Below are 23,164 nucleotides of genomic sequence, written 5' to 3'. Positions count from 1 at the left end.
CCTGGACGTGCGGAATATTTGTGTATAAGGAAGTGGCATCAATGGTTACAAGGATGGTTTCCGGGGGTAAGACATTGGGTAAGGATTCCAGGCATTCGAGAAAGTGGTTGGTGTCTTTGATGAAGGATGGGAGACTGCATGTAATGGGTTGAAGGTGTTGATCTACGTAGGCAGAGATACGTTCTGTGGGGGCTTGGTAACCAGTTACAAGTAAATATTTATGTTTACTGTGTTGATGATCACTGGCCCATTAAAACCAGTCTCTGGATTATGCAATTCTGATGAGATTGTTGCCACAAAAAAAAGAAGAAAATCAATTAAATCAATTGTGTAATATCCATGGACAAATTGTAATTTTTCCTAAATATTGTCATATTACAACACATCTTTACTACTTCCACAGAAACTATTCCTTTTGAGTTTCCAGAAGAAACCTATTACATACAACAATATCTGATACTGTTCAGTAAATTTTTGTTTACACACAACACTAAAATTTGATGACACTAATTATCCATATGTTTGCATTCCAGTAGTCTTTATTTGTTCGAGATAATGACAATAATAGCAAATGTAGCAAATTCCAAAAGCTGCCCAACCAGTAATTATACAAGCAACAAACAAAATACGTAATTACCTTCCTTTGGTCTCCGCCATTCAAATTCCAGAACAACATCAGTGTGTCCAACAAAAGTGTGAACTGGGGTTGATGGGTTTGATATTTTCCACAACAAAAGACTGTTTTCTCCTCTTCGTAACTGAGGAACGACAACTGTAACCATACCTTCTCCAAACGGCTAGAGAAAACAGTCCAGACTTAAAGTGACATACACATGTGGTATACATGTTAAGCATTATGTGTAGTGAAATAATTTAAATCTCTATGTTATGGCACATTAAATATGTTACAGCAAAGTCCTGGGTGACAGAAAATAAAGGAAGAAGTAAAGCTGACTATTCAGCATATTACACACACACACACACACACACACACACACACACACACACACACATACAGCTACATTTTCCAGGTGCTAGGTGCTGCAGTTAGCTCTTTGGGACATCATCAGAAAGTTTAGCAATAATTTAAATTTTGTTTATTTGCTTGTAAACAGCACATTGCCTTAACTACATGGTATGTGGTTCCCTTAACTCTTTTCATTATTTACTGTCTGCTGCAACACACATGAAGCAAACAATTTACATTAGTTGTATTAAAAGGCTAGTATGTCATGTCTCACTAAATTTAAGCCAGTATGTAAACTGACATGTGTTCCACAACATACTAAGAAAAATCAAATGATCTAGGAGGGAGGAAGGCTGGGGAGGGGATGAGGGGGTGGTGAGGAAGGGAGGGAGGGAGGGAGGGGGGAAGGCGGGTGGGAGGGAGAGGGGGGAGAGAGAGAGAGAGAGAATTTAAGAGCCTCACTTACAACCCTGGGGCTGTGGTTATCTTAAACTTCTTTCACTTTTGTACATCAATTCTGTTGGCAGTTTCACAAATGCGAACACAATCTCCCTAGAGTATTACTGGAATTACTCATCTCAAAATACGGTAGGATTTCAGATGTGAGTAAACAGAGAATGATTTCTAGAGTGTTACTCACTCGGAATAATGAAAGAGCATTTGGGTGGTTTAGAAGGACTAGGCAATGGCAAGCTGAAAATTTTTAGACATCCTCATCACAAAAGCAGGTTATCACAGTCTGGAATCCTGGCTGGCAGTAACCAGCAAGTGTTTTGAGCAACTTGTAACAATAGCTATAATACATTCAAAGACAGGAGTAGGATAAATGCAATTGATTGTAATCTATATCCTTTAAGAAACAGTGACAATAATAAAACACTTACAAAGAGAGAAAACCATTTCTCCGCCCCTTGGTCAACACACCTCAAATGATTTTATCCCATATGTGTCATTGGCTTAAGCGTCTTTCTTTTTAAACTGTGGAAAGTCCAAGTTCGAATATCAACAATGTTATGAAGAGGACAGACTACTAATGACCATAAAGGTGACAATTTGAGTTGCAGACAGGCATAACAAAAAGATTGTTACATCCTGGACCTTCAGCCAAAGCCATCTTCAGAAAAGAAAAGAAAAAGAGAAGAAAACACACTTACACAATAAAGCACATCTCACACATACATGACTACTCTCTCTGGTCACTGCAGTTGGAATGCAATGGTCATTTTGAATGGAAGCAGCAATCTGGAGTGGAGCAGGGAAGGGAGAGGGATAGCAGGGTATGGGTTGGGGGAAAGGAGTCAGCACTCACTGACAGAGCATGCAGGTACTAGTTGGTGGCCAGACAAGGCTGCCTGTGTGGGATTGAGAGGTTCTGTGGGAGGAAGGGGGGCTGGAATGGAAAAGGAGAGCAGCAGAGAGGGAAAAAGATTGGTGGCATTGGAAGGGAGTGGAGCACAATGATCGTGGGGAACGTGATCTGGAAGGAAGTCATGGGACAGAGGGGATGGAAAGTGTTGGGTGGAGGATATGGGGACAGTAGGTTACCTTGTTTGAGGCCAGGATGATTTCAGGAGCAGAGAATGTGTCGAAAGGATAACTCTCATCGGTGCAGTTCGGAGAACCTGGTGGTGGAAGGGAGGATCCAAATGGCCGACATTGTAAAGTAGCCACTGACATCAAGCATGCTATATTCAGCTGCATGTTGTGCCACAGAATGGTCCAGTTTTCACTTGGCCACAGTTTGGAAGTTGCCTTTCATCCTGATAAGACATCTAGCTGGCAGTCATACCAGTATAAAAAGCCGTGCAATGACTGGGCAGAGCTGGTATATGACATGAGTGCTTTCACAGGTGGCCCGACCTCTGATGGAATAGGGTAACCCTGAGACAGGACTCTAACAGGAAGTTTTGGGTGAGTGAATTGAGCAGGTCTTGAACCTGGGTCTTCCACAGAGATATGATCCCTGTGGCAAGGGACTGGGTTGGGAATGGAATAGGGATGGACTAGGATGTTGTGGAGTTTGGGTGGGCAATGGAACACCACTTTAGGAGGGGTTGGAAGGATCTTTGGTACTGCATGATGAACACGGGTGCTCTTTTGAAGCTGATTCTCCCACCACCCCCTTTGTAACTCAATATAACCCCAGACTGGAACAACTGAATCACATCCTTTGTCAAGGCTTTGATTATCTATCATCATGCCCAGAAATGAGGGACTTCCTGCCCAAGATCCTCCCACCCCTCCTAAACTGGTTTTCCATCACCCACCCAACTTTCACAACTTCCTACTTACTCTCTTAATTCCAACTTCCTCTCTTAATTCCAACTTCCTCTCTTAATTTCAACCTCTTGCCACAGGGATCATAACCCCATTGAAGACCCACATGCCAGATCTGCCCAATTTACCCACCCAGAACTCCCTATTCCAGTCCTCTCACAGGGTTACTGTACTCCACTAGAGGCTGAGTCATCTGTGAAAGTTGCCTTGTCATATACTAGCTCCGCTGCAATCATTGCACAGCTTTTTATATAGGCGTAATTACCAACCAGCAGTCCACCAGTATGAATGGCCACTAAAAAAAACTGTAGTCAAGAGTAGAGTGGACCATCCTGCAGTACAACATACAGCTGAACATAGTATGCTTGATTTCAATGGCTGCTTCGCGACCTGGGCCATTTGGCTCCTCCCCTCCACCACCAGGTTCTCTGAAGTGTGTAGATAGAGTTATCCTTGTAGCACATTCTCTGCTCCCTAAATCATCCTGGCCTCAACCAAGGCCCACCATCCCCATACCCTCCACCCAACAGTTCCCAGTCCCTCTGTCCTATCACCACCTCCGACTTCAGGTCGACCACCCTCATTGTGCTCCAGTCTCTGCCAATGCCACTGGTCTTTTCCCCTCTCTGCTGCTCTGTTTTTCACTTCCCTGCCACCCTTGCACCCCCACAGCCTCCCAACGCCACACAGGCAGCCTTAGCTAACCACCATCTAGCAGGCTGTGCTGCTCCTCTCCACCCACCCATAGCCTGCATCCCCTCCCACCCACCAGATTATCGCTTCCGCTCAACACGACACCATCACACTCACGTTACAGTAACAAGACAGCACAGTAATGTATGCATGACGTGTGCTTGCTTGCGTGAATGTGTGTGTGATTTATTTTCTTTTCTGAACAAGGCTTTGGCCAGAAGCTCAGTGTCTAACAGTCTTTTCATCGTGCCTGTCTGCAACTCAATGTGCCATCTTTACAGTGAGTAGAAACCTGTTCTTTTCTTTCTTTTTATTGTGATAAGAGCAGTGAGAGAACTGGCAATCATCAAATGAATATTTTTCTATCTCTGTCAAACAGTAATGTTGATGTGGACTCTAACCATGGAGGTGTAGATACAACTAGTGTGATGCCTCATTCAGAGCACTCAAAAGTGTATGTCTTAAGGGGACATGAATGTGAATAACTGTCAAAAAATTGATTTTTAAAATTTTTGTCTTTAAAAAAAAATTCTCTATAGTTTTCAAACAAGAAAAAGTTTACTTCCAGGAAAATGGACCACAGAAAATAGCAAAATTAGAGGAATTTAAAAGTGTCTGCATGCACCACAATGCCCCACAATGTCCCCATGGCACACAGCCAGCTAGCTCTGTTAAAAATAAAGTTTTGCTCTCATTTGTTTTGTTTTTAAGACTTTCTGGTCCCTTAAGTTGGCTAATCTGTGGAAGCTTTACAGTTGCTTATCTTTTATTTATACAAAGACTTTAGTCATTGTTTGCTGTTGTTTGGTGCGAATATTTTGTTTACAGGGAAGTAATTGTGTGAGTGAGTTTCTTATTGTGTGCATAAGTTTCTTATTCCACTTGAAAGCAATGAGAAGAATGAAGAAGTTCAGTGTTAAACAATGCAAATTTTATTGAAACCCAATCACCAAACCGATTAACTCTGCTAATACTGAAATACAATGTGATACAACACTTGAATTGGCTTCACCTTCTTCAAGTGCTTCGTATCTAAAACTGAAACATTTGAACAGGGGGCCTGACAGTATTAATGCTGATAATATAGAGATGCCAACTATTAATTCAGGTTTTGTTACTGTTGAACACTCTGCTCTATCTGAAGTAATAAAAAATGCTTTGCAGTGTAAGGAATGTGGCAATAGTTGTGTGAAGGTAGTTGCAGAAATACGTGCTAGAAGAGGTTGTGCATCAAAATTAAGAATTGTTTGTAATTTTTGCGATTTAAGGGAATGTGGTTACACTTGTGGCATGACTAAACAGAGAGTGTATAACCAGATATTAAATTTGCTTATGCTATGAGGTGTATAGCAAAGGGCACACAAATGCACAAAATTTCTGTGCTCTAATGGACTTACCTCCGCTTACAAGGTTTGACAGGTACAATAAAAGTATTCTACAGACTTAGAAGTAACAAATGATAGAATGAAAATGGCTGTTCAGTAAAGTGTAGATATGAATGACAGCAATATATGTATGTCGCAGCCCTGGATGCATCCTGGAAATGAAAAGGCCACAGTTCCCTAAATGGTGTAGCGACAGCTACCTCCTTGGCCAATGGTAAAGTCACTGATGTGGAATGTATTACCAAATACTGTCATGGCTGTACTAGTGGAACTAAAAATCATAAATGTTCGATTAATTTTATGGTTATAATGGAGGGATGGAATCTGAAAGTGTTGTGAAGATATTTCACAGATCAGTGGAGAAATATAGTGTGATGTATGCCTCTTACCTAGGAGACGGAGACTCAAAAGCATACCAAAAAAGTTTGTGAATCCAAACCTTATGCTGACACAAAAATTGAAAAAATGGAATGTGTTGGACATGTCCAGAAAAGGTTAGGTACAAGACTGACGAACTTGAAGAGGAATTTGAAGGGAAAGAAATTAGCTGGTGGTCAGCTTACAGACAAAGAAATAGGTAGGTTGCAGTATTATTATGGACAAGCCATAAGACAAAATAAAAATGACCTTGAGGGAATGAAAAAGGCAGTGTGGGCTACCTTCTTCCATGAATCCTCCACAGATGACAACCCATGTCATGCACTCTGCCCACCTGGCAATGATTTATGGTGTGGCTACCAGAGGGCTGTTACTCAAGGTGAGACCTACAACCATAAACATTCTTTGCCATTTGCTATAATGGAAGTTATAAAACCTATGTATGGGAATCTTAGTGGCTTGACACTTAGAGAAATGTTTACATGGTAGGACTCAAAATACAAATGAAAGTTTCAACAATTTTATAGGGGAACAGCTACCAAAAACTGTTCTAGTAGGACTAAATACTTTGAAAATAGGTGTGCTAGATGCTGTTCTCTGTCTCAATGACAGTGCAGTGTCAAGGCTTAATGTTATGGAACTGATGGGAATGCCTGGCGGACTAAATATGCATAGAGCTCAAACAGCCACTGACCGAAGGAGACTTTTTGAGGCAGAAAAATCAGTGTTGGACGCCACCTAAGAAGCAAGAATATGAAGAAGTGTGAAAAAGAGAAGGGACAAAGAACAACACAGGAAACAAGGTGAATATGGACCTGGGATGCATTAATAGAAAAAGAAGGTTTTTTCTTTAACTTGAATTTCCTGAAAATTAAATTCTTTCATATTCAGGTATGCTTTGGCTAAAAACTATTAGAGACAGGGAGCTGAAATTTTGTATATTGTCTTAAAACATGCTCAACTGAAAAGTAGACTACTCTTGTGACTTAACTTCAAAAATAAAATGCTTTTTCGAAGAAAAACCCTGAATTCATTTCGAACAGTTTTGATAATCATACTTAAAATTGTTTTGTAGCATAATTTATGATAGTACCATCTTTTCAGTAGTCTGCTTTAAAAATAACAATGTAAAGAACTGAAAGGAAAAAAATACACTTTCCACCTATGATGTACACAAATAATTAGCATGGCTTATTTCACTTGCAACAAAAACATACTATTAAAAAAAAGTGGTTCATACATAAAAATGTTTCCAAAAGATATCTTAAAAGATGGTAAGTATTATATGGGCTTACAAATCTTATTCTTTGAGTTACACTGTTTAGAAAGCTGACAATTTTTTCAAGGTTTCTACTGGTAGTCATGGACCAGTCCCCTGAAGCAGGTATTGTGAGTTAAACTGGTCGTCAACCACACTGCAAAATACAGGTAGTATCTTACATTTCGCAAAGCTTTCAATGTGTGCCAACAACTGCAAATTACTAAGACCTAACAGAATTATAGTATCTTTGACATTGTGTGGATTTTTTTCCATAAGTATGTAGGAATTAGGCTTCCTTTTATGGTTTCTATCTCACTCATTAATTATGATGTGCATTTGCTGAAATATGATGGATTTGTTTGTTTCAACCTTTGTGTAGATTTCAGTGGACATCAATAACTTATTCTGTTGGACTGACCTCTAAAAATCTACATAACATGATGGACTAAACAGATGATCAAATCAAAAGTGCCATTTTAAAAAAAAGTCGTTCTGGTATTTGCCATTTTAAAAGAAGCCTTTCTGATATTTGCCATTTTAAAAGAAGCCATTCTCATGTTTGCCATTTTAAAAGAAATTATTCTGGTATTTTCCATTTTAAAAGAAGCCATTCTGGTATTTGCCTTATGTAATTCAGAGAAACCATACTGACTTAACCGGTGGTGAGGGACCTTGCAGATCATTCCCTGTGCATTCTAGTTGTCGCAAGTCTTCCTGTAGTCCATCCTCCCATCTTGCTATTGACTGGTCTGCCCCACAGGTGCTTTTCGTCTAACATTCCTATCAACACTACTTGTGGAATAGCATCATCTGTCATTCTTGCAACATGTCCAGCCCATTTTATTCACCTAACCTTTGCTTTTTGTAGAACATCAGGCTGATTCATCACACCATTTTCCTCCATTCTTTTTCTTCCTTCATTGGCCCAAAATTCTTTACCATGATCTTTTTCTCAAACACAATCAGTTTTTCTCTATCACTCTTGATGGTATTCAATGTTATTATGCCAGATAACAGCATTGGGGCAATTGTTGTATTGTATACTGTTATTTTAACTTTTATTGAGATTACCCTTGATTTCATGATAGGTTGTAGGCACTTATACAATGTGAAAGCATTAACAATTTGTTGGTTTGCTTTTAGCTGGACATTACTTCTCTGGCTGAATTATGATCCCAAGTATTTAAAGTTCCCAACTATCTCAAACTTAATCTCTTCAATTTGTAAATCCCCAGTCATATTGTAGTTCATCCTTCTGCTTGGTTCCATCCCTTCTATCTTTTCTGAGTTGATTCTCAAGCCCACATTACTTGCACTACTGTTCAGGTCCTTCGCAGTTTTTATCATTTCTTTTTCTGACTCTAATACAGCTGTCATTCCATCTCCATGTGCTAGCACTTGCAGATCAAAAGGGAAATCATATACTGAGGTGATAAAAGTCATGTGATACCTCCTAATACCGTGTCGGACCTCCTTTTGCCTGGCATAGTGCAGCAATTCAATGTGGTATGGACTCAACAAGTCCACTGTAGAAATACTGAACCATGCTGCCTCCGTAGTCATCCATAACTGCGAAAGTGTTGCCGGTGCAGACTGTGTAGCAACTGACCTCTCGATTATGTCCCATAAATGTTTCATGGGATTCATGTCAGGCACATGCATTGTCCACAATGTTCTTCAAACCAAATGCAAACAATTGTTGCCTGAAGACATGATACAGTGTCGTCATCGTCGTGCTCTTCAGTCCTGAGACTGGTTTGATGCAGCTCTCCATGCTACTCTATCCTGTGCAAGCTTCTTCATCTCCCAGTACCTACTGCAACCTACATCCTTCTGAATCTGCTTAGTGTATTCATCTCTTGGTCTCCCTCTACGATTTTTACCCTCCACGCTGCCTTCCAATGTTAAATTTGTGATCCCTTGATGCCTCAAAACATGTCCTACCAACCGATCCCTTCTTCTAGTCAAGTTGTGCCACAAACTTCTCTTCTCCCCAATCCTATTCAATACCTCCTCATTAGTTACGTGATCTACCCACCTTATCTTCAGCATTCTTCTGTAGCACCACATTTCGAAAGCTTCTATTCTCTTCTGGTCCAAACTGGTTATCGTCCATGTTTCACTTCCATACATGGCTACACTCCATACAAATACTTTCAGAAACGACTTCCTGACACTTAAATCTATACCCGATGTTAACAAATTTCTCTTCTTCAGAAACGATTTCCTTGCCATTGCCAGTCTACATTTTATATCCTCTCTACTTCGACCATCATCAGTTATTTTACTCCCTAAATAGCAAAACTCCTTTACTACTTTAAGTGTCTCATTTCCTAATCTAATCCCCTCAGCATCACCCGATTTAATTTGACTACATTCCATTATCCTCATTTTGCTTTTGTTGATGTTCATCTTATATCCTCCTTTCAAGACACTGTTCATTCCGTTCAACTGCTCTTCCAAGTCCTTTGCAGTCTCTGACAGAATTACTATGTCATCGGCGAACCTCAAAGTTTTTACTTCTTCTCCATGAATTTTAATACCTACTCCGAATTTTTCTTTTGTTTCCTTTACTGCTTGCTCAATATACAGATTGAATAACATCGGGGAGAGGCTACAACCCTGTCTCACTCCTTTCCCAACCACTGCTTCCCTTTCATGCCCCTCGACTCTTATAACTGCCATCTGGTTCCTGTACAAATTGTAAATAGCCTTTCACTCCCTGTATTGTACCCCTGCCACCTTCAGAATTTGAAAGAGAGTATTCCAGTTAACATTGTCAAAAGCTTTCTCTAAGTCTACAAATGCTAGAAACGTAGGTTTGCCTTTTCTTAATCTTTCTTCTAAGATAAGTCGTAAGGTTAGTATTGCCTCACGTGTTCCAACATTTCTACGGAATCCAAAGTGATCTTCCCCGAGGTCCGCTTCTACCAGTTTTTCCATTCGTCTGTAAAGAAGTCGCGTTAGTATTTTGCAGCTGTGACTTATTAAACTGATAGTTCGGTAATTTTCACATCTGTCAACACCTGCTTTCTTTGGGATTGGAATTATTATATTCTTCTTGAAGTCTGTGGGTATTTCGCCTGTCTCATACATCTTGCTCACCAGATGGTAGAGTTTTGTCACGATACAGTGTCATCCATAAAAAATGCATCATTTTTTGAGAACGTGAAGTTCACGAATGGCTGCAAATTGTCTCCAAGTACAAGAATATTATCATTTCCAGTCAATGAGTGATTCAATTGGACCACAGAACCCAGCTCATTCCATGTAAACACAGCGGACGCAATTATGCAGCCATCATGAGTTTTCACAGTGCCTCGTTTACAACTTGGGTCCTTGTCTTTGTGGGGTCTGTACCGCACTTGGACCCTACCGTCAGTTCTTACCAAGTGAAATCGAGACTCATCTGATCAGGCCAGTTTTCCAGTTGTCTAGGGTCCAACCAATTTTGTCACAAGTCCAAGAGAAGCACTGTTGTGCTGTTAGCAAAGGCACTCATGTCAGTTGTCTGCTGCCATAGTCCATTAATGCCCAGTTTCACCATACTGCCCTTAACGGATACATTCATCATACATACCACATTGATTTCTGCAGTTATTTCATGCAGTGTTGTTTGTCTGTTAGCACTGACAACTCTACACAAAACGTCACTGCTCTTGGTAATGGCAGTCTTGGCATACTTCTGACACTGTGGATCTTGGAATATTGAATTTCCTAATGACTTCCAAAACAGACTGTCCTGTGCATCTAGCTTCAACTTTCATTACATGTCCAAAGTCTGTAAATTTCTATCATGTGGCAATAACCACATCGGAAACCTTTTCACAGGAATCACCTGAGTTCAATGCACTGTCATTTTATACCTCGTGTACACAATACTACTGTCATCTGTATAAGTACATATTGCTATCCCATGACTTTTGTCACCTCAGTGTAGAAAATATAAATCTCTGTGACCCAGTAGGAACTTGCATTATCATCCTGCAAAATTTCAATCTAGGGTCTAAACCAATGCACCGTGATAACTAGTATCAGACCAAAAAAATCAGCTAATATAGCTGACACTGCTCTGGCACAATCATAAAAACTAGTAAATTAGATAAATTAAATTTGTAAGTATAAACTTACCGTGTACCGAGCTCGCCATACAGGTGAAGAGGTTGTCAAGATATTTTCAGCTCTTCTAGGATTTGTAATATCAAAAAACTTCACAGTGCAGTCCTGACTAGATGTGGCAAGTTGATTTTCATGATTGGGGCTCCAATCCAAACCATGTATCTACAAAAACAATGGCTATTAGCTAAACAGATTAGAATGGACTGAAAAATTTAACCAAATGCTTCAATTATCAGAAAAGAAACCTTTGATAAATGAGCAGCAATGTACTGTACAGGTGCTGTTCCTTTTCTTTGGTCCCATAACTTGACATCTCCATCATGTGCAGTTGCAAGGAGATATCTGGACAGACGATTCCATCTCACTTGTGACGCCCCCGCTGAAACATATTATTACACAATTAAACTACTATCTTCACATAACTTACAACAGACAGTTAGTACCATCACATGAGCTACACAACCAACAATGTCAGAGGGAGGGATGGAGGGAAGGAGGGTCATCATGATGGTCATGGTGGTGGTGGTGGTGGTGGTGGTGGTGGTGTGTGTGTGTGTGTGTGTGTGTGTGTGTGTGTGTGTATGTGTGTGTTTTATAATTGCATCCAACGTAAAATCTGAAATACATTAAAAATGGCTAGCAGGGAATTAATGTAGAAGTAGCTGTAGAATACACAACGTTTTAAAAGTGTGTGCAAATGTGCAAACCAAAGTAAGGAAGAATGGGGAGGAGGAGTATAGATTTCAACCAAATTTGGCACACAAACAGCAAATTTCACAAGTACCAGCTCCTATAAGAACAGAGATATGGGCAAAAATTTGTCTGGATGACAGACATATTGTGGGAGTAGTATCGGCCTGCTTCATCAGTGTGTTTTATGTTTTGTAGTTGGGCAAGGCTGAGATGGACAGAGGAGGGGATGGTTAGAGAGAGGGAGCAGGAGGGTGTGGATGGGGAGAGGGGGCAGGAGGAGATGGAATGAGAGTTGGGGGAAAGGGTGGAAGGACATAGAGCAGTGGGATAGGATATGGGCAAAGAGATGTGGGTCGAAGGATATGGGTGGAGAAGATGGAGAGGGAAGAGGAGCAGATGGATGGAGATGGGAGGACGAGATGGACTGGAAAGTGGAGTAAACAGGCAGAGATGGGAGGAGGAGATGGAGATGGACATGGACATGGACATGGACATGGAGATGGAGATGGACATGGATATGGGGATGGAGATGGAGGGGGAGGGGGCCATGGAGGGAGAGAGGAAAAGGGAGGGGGAGGAGTTGGATGGGGTGCAGGACAGAGAAGGTGGGTAGGAGATGGGCAGAGAGAGGGGGAGGAGGAGACTGAGAGACAGATAGAATGGGCAGGAGGAGATGGATAAACAGATGATGAGGACAATGATGATAATTGTTTTGCGGGACAGTCAACTGCGTGGTCATTTCCACCTGTGCAAATGCCCAATATTTTCACTGTTCAGTCTCACCACTTTCCCGAATGATGTTTAAATGATGAGGACAACATAAACACCCAGACCCAAGATGGAGAAAATCCCCGACCCAGCTGGGAATCGAACCCAGGAACCCCTGATCAAGAGACAGCAACGATAGCCACTAGATCACGAACTGCGCACGTGGACAAATAGAGGTGAGAGGACAAGGTGGACGGAGATGGGGGGGAGGAAGAGGTGGACACAGGGAGAGGGGAGGAGGTGTGTGCAATATTATTGTTGAACGAAGCCATGGGGAAAAGGTTAGTATATTTACCTGTGTGTGTGTGTTAGTGTTTTACACAGAGAGAGAGAGAGAGAGAGAGAGAGAGAGAGAGAGAGAGAGAGAGAGAGAGAGATGGCGGGGGGGGGGGGAGAGACTTTGAGTATTGCTCAACTTAAAAATCTCTCTCACTGTGTTGAGATTAGCAGCATATTTTCATTCAATAATGTCTTATGGCATAATCTTCTGGAGCATTGCAGATACGGTCAGAAATGTATTTATTCTAGAAAGGAATGCAGTAACATTATGTACGAACATCTTGCACAAAACATCTCAGGGCCTCAGAATCCTTACTTACATGGCAAAACATAATGGTATTTGTTGTTAACACTGAGAGTGAACCGAGGATGAACTGAGCAAACAAAAACCACAACAATACATGTAAAAATAATGTCTATAGAGAGCATGAGTTACTACCGAGCATCCCCCCCACCATTAGCTCCGCAGATAGTGAAGGGAGATGAAAATTTAACAGTTGTGGGGGATGGAATTCGATAGTAGGAAAAGGGAGAGAAGGAAAAGCAGTAGGTGAATACTGAGTGGGGGTAAGGAATGAAAGGGGAAGCCGCCTGATAGAATTTTGCTCAGGGCATAACTTAATCACAGCTAACACTTGGTTCAAGAATCACAAAAGAAGGTTGTATACATGGAAGAATCCTGGAGATACTAGAAGATATCAGATAGATTGTATAATGGTAAGACAGAGATTTAGGAACCAAGTTTTAAAACGTAAGACATTTCCAGGGGCTGATGTGGACTCTGACCACAATCTAGTGGTTACGAACTGTAGATTAAAACTGAAGAAACTGCAAAAAGGTGTGTATTTAAGGAGATGGGACCTGGATAAACTGACTAAATCAGAGGTTGTACAGAGTTTCAGGGAGAGCATAAGGGAACAATTGACAGCAATGGGGGAAAGAAATACAGTAGAAGAAGAATGTGTAGCTCTGAGGGATGAAGTAGCGAAGGCAGCAGAGAATCAAGTAGGTAAAAAGACGAGGGCTAGTAGAAATCCTTGGGTAACAGAAGAGATATTGAATTTAATTGATGAAAGGAGAAAATATAAAAATGCAGTAAATGAAGCAGGCAAAAAGGAATACAAACGTCTCAAAAATGGGATCGACAGGAAGTGCAAAATGGCTAAGCAGGGACGGCTAGAGGACAAATGTAAGGATGTAGAGGCTTATCTCACTAGGGGTAGTAGTAGTAGAGGGTTTTTTGGGTGCATGGTAGCAAGGTCTTCAGCGCCCGCTCAGTAACATAGTGAGACGGGTGTCAAGAAAATACTCAGAACAGTAAGATAAAACAGAACATAAAACACATTGTAACAAGCTTTCAAAAAGATGTGCCTACCCACGCCAAAGCGTGGGACAAAGCATGGCGTCAGCAGTAAAACATGGACAACACAGGAAGAAAGTGGTAGAGGGAGCTAAAACAATGTAGCAGATGGAAGTGGCTGGCTGACTGCAAGGAAAAAAGGGAGGAGTCAGCCACTCTGCAATACACTAAAACCTCCAGCCTAAAAGTTGAGGTCAGAGTCCAGACACATCACAAAACTTTAAAACCCTAGACACACACGTCTCATCGTTAGCTAAAACACAAGGCAGATCCCCATCAACTTGTGTTTCTGCCCTGGCATCATGGTATAAAATGCAGTCTGTTAAAATGTGCCGGACAGAGATGTGCACACCACAAACATCACAAAACGGAGGATCCTCCCACCGTAATAAAAAGCTATGTGTGAGAGGACAGTGCCCGATCCGAAGAAGTGTGAGGGTCACTTCTTCCCGCCTGAGCAACCGGCAGGAGGAACGCCACGGCCGAGGTGTTGACTTTACCAACCGCAGTTTATTGGCCGTCACCGCCAGCCATTCTTCCTCCCACAACTCCATGCACTTCCTATGGAGTGCAGAGAAGACAGACTGCAAGGGGATAGGACACTGGACCACACCCTGCTCTCTGCAGGTCTCCTTGGCAGCCCAATCGGCCTGTTCATTACCCCATATTCCTACATGACCAGGCACCCAGCAGAAGGATACCTCCTTACCCCACAAGTACAGTTGGTCATATATCAGCTGCGCCATCTCCTCAGTTGGGTACAGATTCTGCAGTGATTGTAAGGCACTAAGAGAATCGGAGCAGAGAAGAAATCGATCGCCCCGAACGCGATTCATCTGCTCCAGTGGCTTCAGTATTGCGTGGAGCTCCGCTGCGAAAACGGTATATTCATCAGGGAGGCAAATCCGGGTGACATGATCAGGGAACACCACAGAACAGCCTAGGAAATTCTCCTGTTTGGAGCCATCAGTGTAAATGATGATGAAACTGTGATGCACATCTAAAATGTTAAAAAACAGAGATTGAAATCTAAAATCTGGTGTGCTATCTTTCTTAAAATTAGTCAAATCTAAAATAAGTTTGGGTCTCCGGAGGAGCCAAGGTGGACATCCGCTCCAACCACGGCGTAAAACACGAAAACCAGCCATAGACATCGCAGTGAGGCAATCCTGTGCGCGAATCCCATAGGGCTGTGTCACACATTGCCGGTTATGAAATAACCGTGCCAGAGGAGGCTGAGCAATGGTACGGTATGCAGGTGTGTATGGTGTGGACAAAGTTTTATATGCCTGGCACACTGTAAGTAGCCGTCGCCGCATATGAAGTGGTGGTTCACCAGCCTCTGCACAGGGCTTAGTATGGGGCTAGTTCGGAATGCTCCAGTGGCCAACCGAAGCCCTTCATGGTGCACAACGTCCAACATCTTTAAATAAGAAGACCTCGCAGACCCATACACCGTGCACCCATAATCGAGCCGAGATCGCACAAATGCTCTGTAAAACTGGAGCAGACAAGTCCTGTCAGCTCCCCATGTACTGTGGCTAAGACATTTTAAAATACTTAAAGCCTGAAGTGACCGTCATTTCAGGTCTTTAAGATGAGGTAACCACATAAGCTTCGAGTCAAAAATGAGCCCCAGAAATCTCACCGTGTCTTTAAAAGTAAGAATAGTGTCCCTCATCCTCAACTCAGGAAAGGTTAAAATCGAATGAGAACAGTGAAAAAGAACACATACGGACTTCTTGGTGGAAAACTTAAAACCACTCTTCCATGCCCAGTCATCCAAATGTCTAATAGTTAGTTGCAACTGATGCGTTGTCGTTGCAAGGCTTGAAGGAAGAAGAGCAAAACAAAGAGAAACCATTCACAAACAAGGAACACTGGACAGGACTTTTCACTATGGATGTAATGCTATTAATAGCGATGGCAAAGAGAGTCACACTTAAAACACTACCCTGAGGGACACCGTTCTCCTGCTCAAAGTGATCAGACAGGATGTCACCAATTCAGTATCTAAAATATCATGGCGAGAGGAAAGACTGAATAAAAAGAGGAAGAGAACCAGGAAAACCCCATTCATGAATCTGCTCCAGGATGAGACGCCTCCAACTGGTATTGTAGGCCTTCTCAATGTTGAAAAATACACCTAGAAGGTGATGATGGCATAGGAAAGCTGGTTGTGCAGCCGTCTCCAGGAGGGCAAGGTTATCGAAGGTGGAAAGATATCTCCTGAACCCACACTGAAAGCGACTAAGGAGTTGCCAGGATTCTAACATCCAGACAAGGCGGCGGTCCACCATCTGCTCCAAGGTCTTTCCCATGCAACTAGTGAGGGCAACACTATGGTAGCTACTTGGGCTTGTGCGGTCTTTCCCAGGTTTTAAAAAAGGAATTAAAATTGCATCGAGCCACGAGTCAGGAAAGTGACCTGGCGGCCAAATGGCATTAAAAAGTGCAAGAAGGATTTCTTCGTTGCGCATTGTGAGGTGCCACAGCATACTGTAATGGATCCTGTTGTGACCAGGGGATGTGTCACGAGCTGCAGACAATGCAGTATCCAGCTCCCATATAGAAAATGGGCAGTTGTAAACTTCATGACAGGTGGACTGGAAGTCCAGACTACACCTCTCAGCAACCGCTCTATGGCGCTGGAAACCTGGATCCTGACTGGTTGTTGCAGTAACTGTGGCAAAATACGCTACCATAGTCTGGGCAATGTCTCATGGATCCATGTGGAGAGTGCCGTAATTCATTACAGAAGTCATGGGGCACCTCCCTCCTCTGCCAGAAATTCTCCTGATGGTCTCCCACACAATGGAACTTTTGGTGGAATGATTAATGGTGTTCAGGAACTTTTGCCACGACCTCTTCTTGCTCTCACAAATAATGCGGCGACATCTTGCCCTTGCCACCCGAAAGGCCGCAAGATTCTCAGCAGTCGGCTGACACTGGAACCAACGCAGAGCCACAATCCTGGTCCCAATTGCAGAGCGGCATTCGGCACTCCACCAAGGGACAGGTTGCCTCTTCTGGTGGCCTGTGGAATGGATGCCGCAGCGCCATGGTGGACCGTTTTGGTAATATGATCCACCCACGCCTCAGCATTCGCACAGTGTTCAAACTGGGCCAACTGGCTATAAAGTGTCCAGTCGGCTCCACTGAGCACCGATCTTGGTGTTCTCCTTTCGGGGCCACGCCATCTGGCAGGTGAATCCAGATTGGGAAATGATCACTGCCGAGCAAGTCAGCAACCAATTCCCAGTGAGCACTGGCGGCAAGAACTGGAGAGCAAAGCGAGAGATCAATGGCAGAGAATGACCCAGTCACTGTGCAGAAATGAGTGCTCAGTCCTCCATTGAGCAAGTAGGCACAGGATGACACGAGAAGCATCTCAATTGCTCTACCCCTGGGACAGGGGACAGAGCCCCAGAGCACATTGTGGGCATTAAAATCACCACAAATAATGAATGGCCGGGGGAACTGTGTAAGATCAGTGAGAGCCACTTCATCAAGTGCATCATGTGGGGGCAAGTAAAGCGAACATACAGTCAATGGGTGACGCACATGCACGGACACAGTGACAGCCTGTAAAGTCGTCGTAAGCAAGAGAGGCGAGGAGTGGTAGTCCGTCCTGACAAAAATACCTACGCCTCCTCTAGCTCTCTCTCCACGCAGATCGTACTTTTTGTGGAGCATATAGCCTCATAGCTCAGAGGAGTATGATGGATGGAAATAAGTCTCTTGGAGACACAGACACGGTGGTCTACCCTGAGAGAGTAGACGAAGTTCCTTCACATGCATCCTGAACCCTTGCAAGTTCCACTGAAGGAGGGGAGCCATCTATGATGGGGGTAGCACCTTTATCCTGTCTCTCCGATGGGGCAGGGAGACTGCAGCAGGTGGAGGGGCAGGCGTGGGGCGAGATGATTGCCCCACACATACGTTGTATTCCATCAACTCTGGGGAAGAGTCAGATGAAGCCTCACATAAAACAACATCTGCATGGTCAGACGATTTACCACGGGATTTGACCTGCTGGTGCTGCTGTACAGAAGCCTTCTGCAGTTTGGTGGGCTTTGAGGGAGCTGATGTGGGAATGGTAGTGGCCGTACTGGGCTTCAGAACAGCCTCAGCTGTTGGAGGTGCCAGGGGCTGGCCCAATTTCGCCACTGTACCTTTGTCTGCCGTTCGAGTAAGGGCTACAGGCTCTGAAACGCTAGCTGCATTGCAAGTGCATTGACATCTGCAGGTGTTAATGCCAACACTCATCACCTCTGTCTGTGTTGAGGCATCGGCTTTTGCAGTAGGCTTATGAACCATGGATGCAAAAGATGTAGCAAATGTGGGAGGTTGCATCGACTTGTAGATCTTTTTGGCCTTACCATAGGCGATACGCTTGGTTGATTTTATGTCCTGGACTTTGCGTTCCTCTAAAAATATTTGGCAGTCCCTACTCCAAACAGGGTGGTTTCCAGAGCAATTGATACATTTGGCTGGAGACGAGCAACCAACTCCTTCATGAGCAGCCTTACCACAGTTGCCACAAGTCGCTTCGCGTTTACATCCTACGGTGGTATGGCCAAAATGCTGGCATTTAAAACAGCGCATTGGGGTCGAGAAATAAGGCCTCACATTAAGGTGAAGGAAGCCAGCTTTAATATGTTCAGGAAGTTTCGTGCTACTGAAGGTCAGAATAAAGGAGTCGGATTTGACAAGATTGCCATCAACCCTCTTCATGATATGCTGGACATCAACGATACCTTCCAGAGACCACTCACATTGCAGTTCTTCCTTGGGAATGTCAACTAGGTTCCGGCATGTCACAACACCTTTGCTGTAATTCAAGGTGCTGTGCAGTTCAGTGTCTATGGCATACTCTCCAAGGCATTTAGCAGATTCGAGGTTAGTTGCTTGCTGGGAAGTGGAAGTTTCCACTAGCAAGGTCCCATTACGTAAGCGCTTCACCAATTTTAAGGAGCCACAGATTCCCTCCAAACCCTTTTGTATAAAGAAGGGCGAAACCTTCTCGAAACTACCCTCCTTCCGTTTCACAATAAGAAACACATTCTGATTAACAGAATGCATTCTGTTAACCTAAGACTGGACTTGTCAAAGAATTGCCGGAGTCAGTGGGACTGACTGCACAAGCCCTCTTAAGAGACTGGGTGTTAGAACCTTCCCGCGGCCCACCCTTTCCACTGGGAGGAAGAAAAGAGGATGTCTAAGGATCCATCTCGGTCCCACACACAGCTAGGGAACTAGAAGTCCACCTAGACAGAGCCCCGGATGCCTAGGTAGGCCTTATACAACTGAGGTGCGTCAGGTTCCCCAGAGGTTGCCCGGTAACGACTGTTACACCTCAACAGCCATGCATCTCATCAGCGCACAGCACACCTTGAGATTGAGGGGTTGTTTATAGAGGTTTATTCCATCCTCGCGATCCGGGCGGTCAAGCCAAGATCCCCATTCCCTGAGACACACAACGTTCCACTGCCGGGCCGCACGGTGGTCACTGAAGTATGCCCAGAGCTTACAGTGACAGGGGACCGGTGGCGCTTACCAGTCCCCAGCTCAGGAACACCGGGGTCGCCAAGCCCGTACCTGGCACCTGAATGCCGAGCCCCTGGGGGCTATGTCACTAGGGGTGTGATAGATACTACCTACAAGAAAATGAAAGAGACCTTTGGAGAAAAGAGAACCACCTGCATGAATATCAAGAGCTGAGATGGAAAACACAACCTAAGCAAAGAAGGGAACACAGAAAGGTGGAAGAAGTATATAGAGGGTCTATACATGGGCATTGTACTTGAGGGAAATGGAAGAGGAAGTAGATGAAGATGAAATGGGAGACATGATACTGCGTGAAGAATTTGACAGAGCACTGAAAAACCTAAGTTGGAACAAGCCCCCGGGAGTAGGCAATATTCCATTAGAACTACTGGTGAGCAAGATGTATGAGACAGGCGAAATACCCTCAGATTTCAAGAAGAATATAATAATTCCAAAGTGGGTACTGACAGGTGTGAAAATTACCGAACTATTAGCTTAATAAGTCACAGCCGCAAAATACTAACATGAATTCTTTACAGACAAATGGCAAAACCAGTAGAAGCCGACCTTGGGGAAGGTCAGTTTGGATTCCTCAGAAATGTTGGAACACACAAGGCAATACTGACCCTACGACTTGTATTAGAAGATAGATGAAGTAAGGAAAAACCTACATTTACAACATTTGTAGACTTAGATAAAGCTTTTGACAATGTTCACTGGAATACTCTCTTTCAAATTCTGAAGGTGACGGATATCAAATACAGAGGGCAAAAGCCTATTTATAATTTGTACAGAAACCAGATGGCAGTTCTAAGAGTTGAGGGGCATGAAAGAGAAGCAGTGATTGGGAAGGGAGTGGGACAGGGTTGTAGCCTATCCCCAATGTTATTCAATCTGTATATTGAGCAAGCAGTAAAGGAAACAAAAGAAAAATTTGGAGTAAGAATTAAAATCCATGGAGGAGAAATAAAAACTTTGAGGTTTGCTGATGACATTGAAATTCTGTAAGAGACAGCAAAGGACTTGGAAGAGCAGCTGATTGGAACGGACAGTGCTTTGAAAGGAGGATATAAGATGAACATCAACAGCAGCAAAATGAGGATAATGGTATGTAGTCTAATTAAATCAGGTGATGCGGAGGGAATTAAGATTAGGAAATGAGACACTTAAAGTAATAGACGAGTTGTGCTCTTTGGGGAGCAAAATAACTGATGATGGTCAAAGTAGAGAGGATGTAAAATGTAGAATGGCAACGGCAGGGAAAGTGTTTCTGAAGAAGAAAAACTTGCTAACATCAAGTATAGATTTAAGTGTCAGGAAGTCTTTTCTAAAAGTATTTGTATGGAGTGAAGCCATGTTTGGATGATAAACATGGATGGTAAATAGTTTAGACACGAAGAGAGCAGAAGCTTTCGAAATGTGATGCTGAAGATTAGATGGATAGATCATATAACTAATGTAGAGGTATTAAATAGAATTGGGTAGAAGAGGAGCTTATGGCACAACTTGACTAGAAGAAGGGATCGGTTGGTAGTACATGTTCTGAGACATCGAGGGATCACCAATTTAGTATTGGAGGGCAGCGTGGGGGATAAAAATCGTAGAGGGAGACCAAGAGATGAATACACTAAGCAGATCCAATAGAATGTAGGGTGCAGTATTTACTTGGAGATGAAGAAGCTTGAACAGGGTAGAGTAGCATGGAGAGCTTCATCAATCCAGTCTATGGACTGAAGACCACAACAACAACAACAACAACAACAACAACAACTGAATGTCAGAGTGTGGTGGTACAACTCACATTTACTAGGTAACAGCTGATATCAATGTTGTGTAGCAATTCTATGAACTCAACCGTTACTTCATCACAGTTAACTAATAGACAACTTAAAAGATAAGTGAAGGTGCACCATAATTGGGAAAACTGGACTGTTCATTTGGTATTGCTCAAATTTATAAAATTTTAAGCTATACTGCACCAAAATTAATATAAAATAAAATGTATCATATTTTTCTCATTTGTTTCATCAAATATTTGTGTACAAAATTGAAATTAGGATATAATAACACAATATAACAAAAGTCAGGTGGTGTATTTAGAATTTTTCCAGAGAACCTAGTACATGAAAATCAAGGCTATGCATACTAAGTAGACTATCAGATTTTTCCTCTGTCTAGCTTTGTTAATTCTTCAGAACAAGTAATGTCTAGATCATTTTTAATTTGATTTTGTATTTTGACTACCACTGTTGTCTTTTGTGTTGCTCTTTCATGTAGAGGAGGGGTCTGTGATAGGTATTTTCTGCTTATTTTCTTTAACTGTAAAATGTATCATATTAGCATTAGCCAACTATGACTCTCTTCTGTTTGCAATGAATAATATGACAGTCACAAGAAATACTTACCCACAGCTGATAAAGATAGGGCAGGTCGCCTCTGATCTCTCACATCCCATATGTGAATGAAGGTATCAATTGAACAGCTGGCCAATAAATTGGGATCAAAACGGTGCCAGTTGAGATCACTAATTACTCTTGTGTGAGCACGGAGTGAATGAGTCTGAACAAGATCACCATTACTCCATGACAATATTTCAACTCTCTGGTTGCTCTGTGAATACAAGAATAAAACGGTAATTCTACACATACCAAAAATCCAAAAACCACAAATATATACAAACACACACACACACACACACACACACACACACACACACACACACACACACACCAAGTGGCAGCAGGGGAACACACACAAAAGGATTTAACTTTTACAAGCTGCTGGCCAGGGTGGCCTAGCGATTCTAGGCGCTACAGTCTGGAACCGCGAGACCACTAAGGTCGCAGGTTCGAATCCTGCCTCGGGCATGGATGCGTGTGATTCCTTAGGGTAGTTAGGTTTAAGTAGTTCTAAGTTCTAGGGCACTGATGACCTCAGAAGTTAAGTCCAATAGTGCTCAGAGCCATTTGAACCATTTTTTTTTTTACAAGCTATCGGAGCCCGTGGCTCCTCCTTCTGGCAGAAGAGTTGAAGGGGAATGGAGAGGGGTGAAGGAAAAGGGCTGGAGAGGTTTTAGCAAAAGGGGAACAGTTTAGAAAAGTCACCCAGAACCCCAGGTTAGTGGAGACTTACTGGATGAGTAGAACAACAATAATATGAAAAAGATAGACTGCCACTAACCACAAAGAGGAGGCAATGAGTGACAGACAGGCACACTGAAAAACAACTGCTATTATTTAGCAATCAGATTAAGTTCTTCATCAGACAAAGGAAACTCAGACAAAATAAAAGACACACACACACACACACACACACACACACACACACACACACACACACACACACACACATTTCAGCTCACATGGACATGGCCACTTTTGTCACTGGGCAACAATACCCAATTGAGACTACGTCTGAGGTGAGAAGCTATCTAT

General features: G+C 42.8%; 1 protein-coding gene across 4 annotated transcripts in view; it reads right to left on the bottom strand.

The window, feature by feature from the left end:
* Positions 1 to 23,164, bottom strand: part of LOC126483988 (GATOR complex protein WDR59) — a 292,472-nt gene that overhangs the window by 202,207 nt on the left and 67,101 nt on the right. For all 4 annotated transcript variants that reach the window (XM_050107289.1, XM_050107291.1, XM_050107292.1 and 1 more), the window contains exons 4-7: positions 22,136 to 22,340; positions 11,326 to 11,459; positions 11,093 to 11,242; positions 638 to 797 (exon numbers count right to left, since the gene is read on the bottom strand). In XM_050107289.1, coding sequence (XP_049963246.1) covers positions 638 to 797; positions 11,093 to 11,242; positions 11,326 to 11,459; positions 22,136 to 22,340 — 649 coding nt within the window. The remainder of the gene's footprint in view (positions 1 to 637; positions 798 to 11,092; positions 11,243 to 11,325; positions 11,460 to 22,135; positions 22,341 to 23,164) is intronic.

This window comes from Schistocerca serialis, chromosome 6 (genome assembly GCF_023864345.2).
Source record: "Schistocerca serialis cubense isolate TAMUIC-IGC-003099 chromosome 6, iqSchSeri2.2, whole genome shotgun sequence".
NCBI classification, from domain to species: Eukaryota; Metazoa; Arthropoda; class Insecta; order Orthoptera; family Acrididae; genus Schistocerca; species Schistocerca serialis.
This window is presented reverse-complemented; position numbering and strand designations above follow the sequence as displayed.